The following is an 8276-nucleotide window of genomic DNA, read 5'->3' as shown; positions in this document are numbered from 1 at the left end:
GTTGTCAGACTTCCCTACAGTTCAATTATCTGTCTGTGTTCTTGTTTCAAAATCTTTGTTGTCCTTAAATTTGGTTGTGTGAGGAGGCACAGTATTCCCATCTACGCCTGCCTGCGTCTTTGCCAGAAGTTAAGTACTTTTTTAAAAACCATCTCTTGATTAACTTTTGGGAAACCATCTACCTTCACTCCAGGTAGTTGATTAGTGCTGATAAAATCAGTAGCATTAGAAATATATATGTCTCTTAATTCTAAGTAAGTCAACATATGCAATTTATATACATTTACCAATGTTGCAGTAATTATTTTAAGATATGTATCTGATCCCTTTCAAGGCAATGATTTGTGTGCTTAGAATATTAGGGTTATGTCTAGAAAGAGAAATCTCTTTTCTGCTAGGTAATATATCATGAATTATCATTTACACCAGGATATTCATGTTGATACCATATATATTATGAAAAGAAGATTTGTATAACAGGTAAAAAATAAGATTTTGAGAAGAAAAAACAGATGCTGATGACAAGGTTTTTCTAAAAATCTTGTTATTACCAAAGTGATACCTGCTTTTTGAGTTTCTTTTTTTTATTTTGAATTTAAGTCAGTTTTAGTTGTTTTTTCACATATACAATAACAACAAAAGACCTAATGCAGAGAGTAACATTTTTTGAGGCTATACAGCCAAGGCTTTGTTGGGATAAAGGGTTTAGAGTAAAGAGGGAGAAACCAAATATATTGGTGTATTTCCATTAAAAAAATAAGACCAGTTATGTTAAAATGGGGTAAAACGATGGCTACAAGAAGCTGACCATATAGATTGAATTGGCTTAATATGGTATTAAAATTTATAATAAGATATACTTTTTAAGTCAGTGATGAAGAGGATATGAGTCTGGACAATGGAATGTAAAAGGTTGGAAAACAGTCAATAACATTTTAGACTTTCTGTGCTACTAGTTTCTGTGGTCTGTTTTATATGTAGAACTTGACAAGGGTTTCTTTGGGTAGCATGTAGGAGGTACATAGGGTGAGTGGAGGGTGGCCAGAGGAACATTTGTTCGAGGGGTTAGTTTGCTTGTTCCTGCAGTAAAAGAGAATATACTTCCTGAACAGTATAATTATTAATTGTTCATTTTTGATTCCCCAGAGCCTAAAATGATGTCTGGCGAATAGAAGATTTTACCTTTATTTGTCTCTATAATAAATAAAAGTATAATAAATAAAGGGGACTTCTCATGAAGGTGTATTAAAAACTGTAGGCTGACTCTCTTCAATATATTACATCTCCAGACCCTCCAAGCGTCTTTCTAACATCCTCACATGAGTTCTTGAGAGGCTTGGTCTGAGTGTTATCTCTACAGTTTGTCCCCATTTATTTATTTTGACCATATTCTTATTTACATCATATCAAGGGGTGTTAGGGGTGTGAGGAGGAAGGTAAGTAAAACTTTGTAAGGTAGGAGGGCTTATTTCTCCTTTGAGATTTGCCAGATAAAGTTGGGAATGTGTAGTTAAGTTTGAATTTCAGATAAACAGCAGATCATATTTTAGCAGAAGAGTATCCTAAATATGGCAGAAGTGATGATTGGACTAAGACATATTTGGAAGTTATACAAAATTAAATTTTAACTAGCCAGGTTATCCTCTAAATCTGGAAACCTTATAATTGACTTATGTATCCTCTCTTCTCCCTAGGATGTGATTGACGTCTTAAGAAGGTATGTGTACCAGACCAGGCATGGTCCTTTTTTGTGTGTGATGACAGAATTATAACAGTATGGGTAATCTTGAATCAATCATAATTTTAAAAGTTGCATATTTTTTTTAAATTTGGGTATTACATAGTTTCAAATTGTTGATGACAGGTGAAACTTTTTAATGTAGGGAACGTGTGTGGTAGGAGGTAACAGAGTTTGCATGGATAGAAGTGTGGGAAATAAGGGGTTACAGTATCAGTATTCAATGAGTTCACTCCTTTTAGAAGACCTTGGTTTCTGCCTCTGTTTATTTGTATACTTCATAGGTGCCTATCTTGTCATAGGGAGGGTCATGTCCCGAAGACTTGGGGAAAAATGACTTTAGTCCTAGTGCCAATAATTAACTTCTTACTGCTTAAACATTTTAGCATGTTATAGGGAAAAATTTGTTTTATTTGTCTGAAGTTTCCTACCTACTTGGCAAGCATCAAACACATGAAATTCATTTCACTATTAATTTGGATGTCATAGCTTCTTGTTTCCCAAATATTTGTAATGTTTCCCCAGAGAATATGACCTCGTATGTCATTCTCAGCATCTATACTGAGATAACAAGCTTAGGAGACCTTCAGTCTTCAGATGCAGAAGCCCCACACTTGATAACCTAAAATCTTCAGTAGCTTAGTTTTAGAGCTTCCCCACTAACTATCTACCCAGAAATTCATATTTCTGGCTTCTTCCTAGAGGACCAAATGATATAGCAGTGACTTCTCTTTATATTAAATATTCTTTTTTTAAAAGCACCAAAGAACTTTTGAGGGTACCATTATTTCATCTAATACCATATTATTCTTAAGAGGTAGAGAGTAAGAGGGTAATTCTTCTATTTTAGAAGGAAAAACATAGGCTTCATGAGAAGAAGTCCTTCCCAAAGTCACCCAGAGGGTAAATGGAAAGGCAGATATGAAGACATTTGTTCTGGCTGCAGTGACAGGGCTCTTACTTCTCCCTCCCTGAGGTTCTTCAGGGAAATAGAATTGAGCGAGGAGGCATCATTGGAGGGACAGATGAGGGAGACATTAGTTTTGGATAGACACAAAGTCAAAAGTGCCTTTTCTTCTTTAGGAGCGATAGTGACACCTTGAACAAGCCAAAAATTGTTTCCAACAAAACAAAGAGTGCATTCCGAGTTCCAGATCTCACTGGGATGCTGCAAATGTTTAAAGGTGAGGAGAGCCAGGGAAAGGGTGTGTGAGGGGGTGGATTCTCATAGTATAATAGCAAAATTGGAGAGTGGATGTTATTTACACATGAAATAAAAAAAGAAGTAGTCCTTATAAGAAGAGACAAATACCCAGTGCAGAAGATGTGAACACATCTAAAGTGGAATGGACAGGTGTCCTCTCCTTCTCTAGTCGACAGCCTCAAAGAATGTCCCTTTTCTGTCCCCACTCAAGAGAAAAGACAGGTACAGTGTTTCTCTCTTTGCTTCTAACAACATCACTGAAACTTTTGTCATTTCAGAGCTGACAGAAGTCCAAAGCTACTGGGGTAAGAAACCACAAGTGCTTCAAATCACCATGTTCTGACCTCTTTTTATAAGTGCTGGTACTTCTAAGTGCCATAATCTTAGTTACCTGTATTCCTCTGAAACAGGCATACCTACAACAGTTCTAAAGTAATCTATCCAACATTGACCCATTAATTCATTTTCCTCCCAGTCAATTCCCAGTATTCTTCCCCACATTGTCACCTGACACATCTGCCTCATGCAATGCACCTGACTGTGTTATTTTTCCTACAGTGGACTTGATGCTGAATCCACTCAATGCTGTTTCGAATGTTGTCATTTCTACAGATCAGAGACAAGTGACAGTTGGGCAACAATCCGTGTTTAGTGATGTACATCCATGTAATCCATGTGATTTTTCTGCTTTTGATGTTGTGGGCACCCAGCACTTCTCCTCTGGGAAATATTACTGGGAAGTTGATGTGTCTGGAAAGATTGCCTGGCTCCTGGGGGTATACAGTACACCAAGTAACCTCAACAGAAAAAAAAGCTCTGGGTTTGTTTTTAACCCAAGTGTAAATGATTCAAATGCTTACTCCAGATTCAGACCCGAAAATGGCTACTGGGTTATAGGCTTACAGAACAAATCTGAGTACAGTGCCTTTGAAGACTCTCCCACCTCAGATCCTAAGGTGCTGACCCTTTACATGGCTGTTCCTCCCCTTCGAGTTGGGGTTTTTCTAGACTATGAAGAAGGCGATGTCTCGTTTTTTAATGTCACAAACCAAGGGTCACTCATCTACAAGTTCTCTAAATGTCACTTTTCTCAGACTGCTTATCCATATTTCAATCCTTGGAACTGTCCAGTTCCCATGACCCTGTGCCCACCCGGCTCCTGAGTGCTCTCCTGCCCTCACCCACTTCTGTGTAGCAACTTGTCCTGGGCTCACCTCCTGCCCCTGAGCTCACTGCTCCATTCACACCATCTCTTCCTTGCTGTCTCTCTTCTTCAGGACTTTTAGTCATTTGGGGGATTTGCACTGTTTCTGATGTAAGTTAGATGGGAAGCTTATTTAGTTTTTACCATTTTCTGTATTCTCAGTGAGAGACATCTAATCCCACCTAAAGACAGAGCAGTATTGGTGTAACATCTCTGCCCTCTCACTTCTCCATATTTTTCTTTATCACTGATCTGAAGAGACATGGATCACCTGTGTCCACCAACCATGATCTCAGGACAACACACAGTCACCTACCCACCCCCACCAACTGAGGAGTGTCTGAGTGTGTGTCTGTGTGTTGCCCAGCATACAGCAGGAGGCTGTTCAGAGAGCTGAGAAAAAAATAAAAACAAAAGTAATATATGTATCCAGAATGAAAATTTCATGTTCAGAATTTCTTAGTTCAAATCATGTCTCTTCTCATAAATGGTGTGTAGCCATCAGTAGATTTTTGTTTCTTCTCATAAAATACAAATTGTAATTTAAGCTGCACCTTAACCCTGAAGATTGTTGTGTAAAACTAACCTACCCTGGATGTAAAGCTCCTATTTATGTTTCCAGCACAATTACAGTAAATATTTGCTCTCGTGTCACTGAGAAGCATAAGCTGAGGTGACCTGTGCAACAGGTCTGTGCCCTTCAGAGGAGCAGTAAGTGCTTCTGCTGCAGCCTCGTCTGTCAGGTTCCAGGTTCTGCTGTCAAGACCAGTCCAGTCCCAGTCTTCAGTCAGAGACCTTTTTATACCCAGACTGGGACTGTGTTAAAGCCCTTTCTTGGAAATGGATCTGAAAAACGCAAAAGTATGAGTCTCCAAGACCTGTCTAGCAGAGGAAGCCATGTCTGAGGACAGCTGTTCTTCTGGGGGCAGCCTTTTGGTTTTCAGGACTTTTTCTTGCTGTGACACATCTCAGTATAGCACCCTATAGACCATCCCATGCACTTTTCTCTTCCTTACTTCTAAAGTCAGTTTCAAGTTATGTTGAGGAATAGATTGGCCCAGGATAGGGAAGGGACAAACTTTTCTTAGGAAACCACACATTATAAATGAGGACTGTCTACTGCACAGAACCCACATCAACATGTAGAGGGGTAATTACTTATCCCAGTGTGATAAAAAAGATGGTACTTGTCTGAGGAAAATGTGTCCATGCAAATTTATCCTTGCACACACATACATATACAACATATGCATATATATATATATACACACACACACATATATATACACACAGAGATATGTATATAATTGTATCTATGTATAAATATATAGGGAGCACGTTAATCTCAGTTAATCTTTTTAAATATCATAAAATAAATAATTCTTTATCAGGGATTTAAAACATTTACAAACTTACGAGATATATTTGAATGTTCTGTAACTAATGAGTGGAGGAGCCAAGGTTGGAACCGGGTCTATGTTTCTCCAGCACAGGCTTTCTGCTGTTCACTCCCCAGGAAAGAGAAGAGCCAAATCTCCTAGGATGTGAGGTAGAAGGGAAATTGCAGGAGATGCTGATTTATAGAAGGAGCCTGGAGAATCATGAGAAAGTCTTAGGGGCCATGAGATATTGATTGCTGTGTTCAATCCAGGTAGCCATTAATGAAGCAGGAGCTGGTCATGATAATGTTTAAAATTACATCAGATAGTTAATGACCAAGGTGCTTGTGCACATGACACATTGTAGAGAGTGAACACTGTACACAGTTGAGCCTTGACTTTGAAATCTGGTAAAACTTCATAATCACAGTGATATTGCTACTCACTAGTCTATGTTAAATTAAAATAAATTAGATTCAGTATCTCATCAGAAATTTAAAAATACTAAGAATAACAAATGAAGATCAGGGGAATTGAAAGACAGAATGTTTGCACCAACTTCTCATTTGCTAGCGTATAAGCACTGGTCCAGATTGGTGTCAATTATTTTGCTCTGTAATTTGAAATAGTGAATGTTAAAAATGAATATTAATCTACTTCATATTGTAAGAACTTTGTTATGCTTTGAATAGAATAACTTGATTAAAGTACCACATCATTTTAATCTTATCTCTTTGAATAGAAATATTGTTTTTAAAAAATTTTCCAGTATATTTTATCTTATACTTTTCTTGTGTACAATGCATTCCAGATTGCATGTAATTGCTTTTTTCAAAACGTTCTCTGTGGATTTACTATTTAATATCTGCTATCAATCACATTGCCTTTTTTATTGTGGTAAAAAAACACTTAATGTGTGATCTAACCACTTACATTTTAAGTCATTGCAGTTCACCAAGTTTAAAGTTTCAGTTAGGAAAAATGAATACATTCTACAAATCTACTAATAATATTTTGCCTGTAGTTACATTTATTTATTGTGCATTTAGTGATTATTTTTATTATTAAATAAACTTTTATCTTTTGCATCTACCTTCTCTTTTATTTGAAGTACTGGAATAGTTTTTTTTTTACTTAAGTGAATACACCAGATATATGTTGATTTGTCATTCTTTTCTAATTCTATAGTAATTCTCCTTTCTAATGAAAGCCTTTTTTCTCTTTGCCCAGATATGTGTCCATGTTTTGGGTGCTGATTCTCAGAATGATGTACAGTGATAGAGACAGGGTCATAGGATCTGTATGGGCTCCCCTTAGCAATGACATATGAAGGTCAATGTTTCCTTTTCCTGGTCAACCTCACTCCTTCTAGGGAGCTGAAAGGCTGCACTTGTCCTCAGGGGTAAGAAAAGCACAGGAGTGAGTATTCCTGCAGCCCAGGGTGTTGTCATTATATTTTTGGCATTTCACTTCCCACTATTTCCAACCTACGTATTAGCTAAGAGAAGTAGAAATCATAGGCTACTTGTCCAGTGGATGTTCTGGTCCCTGTCTGACAAGAAACTTTTCGGTTTTCATTTCTAGAAGAAATGTGGGAGGTGGGAGAGGAATTCGAAGATAAATAATAGATATGTCCAGTCTCTCTTTCCCTCTCCCTTTCTCTTTCTCCCTCTCTCTGTCTCTCTCAACGCACACACACAGGCACACAATCCTCTCTCATAGACACTGGGGGAAACTGATTCTTATCTATAGTCTCTTTTACCTCTGCTTTTCTGTCACCCTATTGCCACAATGACTGAAGCCATAACTCTTGAAGAAAAACCTGTACTCTGTGGAATTATACAACAAGTATCTCTCCAAGGATATTCATGGGTTTGTGTTCCTTGTAATGTCCATGTTTCCAGTTCAAATGTGAAACAACTTACAGAAAAAACACATGAGTTATCAAACATGAAGGAAAAATTGTTCACATTAAGACAGCTTTAAAAAAAACAGCACCCACTGTCCCATCTTAAGGCCATTCACATTGCTTGTTCTCAGCAAATGTCCTGAGGAGAGATTCTGGACTCCAAACCAAAAGCTCATTAGGCATCAAATGTGGGTTACCTCATGTTGTAAATCTCAGCAATAGGGTTTTTCCTTTTTTTAACCTCTGAATTTCACAATGACAAACACTCATCTTGTAAGATAGTGCTGGCTCATTAATTTGGGGATATTTGTTCCAAATACAAATCTTAAGGGTAACAGTTCAGCAGAATTTCAAGGAATGAGCAGGCTTCATCCTGCAGGTTCATCGAGGGGAAATGAGCTGGCAGTGGTAACTAGAACTATCATAAACTGATGACCAGAAGTTTCTAAATCATGCAGATCTTAAATCCCCATAGAAGTAGAGACACATGATACATACTCAATTATATTAAATTCCAAAAAATCATCTGTTTTGCCCAAGATTTATGATGGGGGATACATTGATCCTGACTCCTAATCTCTCCATAATGCAAATACAGGTCTGTATTTTACATCAGCCGGACAGCAACTCCACCAAGCCTCCCAGTGCCATGAGCTCCCTTAGACCAGGTGGCACACCTGGATTTTTCCATCCTGGGATGGAAAGTGAGGTGGTGTTTATCTTCTCAGATTAGTTTTTTTCTGGGCATTATTTTTAAAGAAATATATAAATTTAATTTTCTATTTATCAATTACTGGTTTATAAAATGTAATGGTCAGTATTGGATTTGAGTTCTATTATTT

General features: G+C 37.5%; 1 protein-coding gene across 1 annotated transcript; it reads left to right on the top strand.

The window, feature by feature from the left end:
* The first annotated feature begins 1625 nt into the window (after positions 1–1625).
* Positions 1626–6592, top strand: LOC119050144 (E3 ubiquitin-protein ligase TRIM22-like). The gene is made up of 4 exons (XM_053672148.1): positions 1626–1717; positions 2822–2922; positions 3221–3247; positions 3501–6592. Exons 2-4 carry the CDS (start codon positions 2904–2906, stop codon positions 4103–4105), a joined length of 651 nt encoding a protein of 216 aa, XP_053528123.1. The 5' UTR covers positions 1626–1717; positions 2822–2903; the 3' UTR covers positions 4106–6592.
* Positions 6593–8276: the final 1684 nt, after the last annotated feature.

Source organism: Artibeus jamaicensis, unplaced genomic scaffold (assembly GCF_021234435.1).
Source record: "Artibeus jamaicensis isolate MK-2021 breed Jamaican fruit bat unplaced genomic scaffold, CSHL_Jam_final contig_1940, whole genome shotgun sequence".
Taxonomy (NCBI): Eukaryota; Metazoa; Chordata; class Mammalia; order Chiroptera; family Phyllostomidae; genus Artibeus; species Artibeus jamaicensis.
This window is presented reverse-complemented; position numbering and strand designations above follow the sequence as displayed.

Bases quoted from the DNA above. Each gene is read 5' to 3' on its own strand.
- LOC119050144 (XM_053672148.1), top strand. The intron at 3,248-3,500 runs GTAAGAAACCAC...TTTTTCCTACAG, and splicing joins AGAAGTCCAAAGCTACTGGG to TGGACTTGATGCTGAATCCA.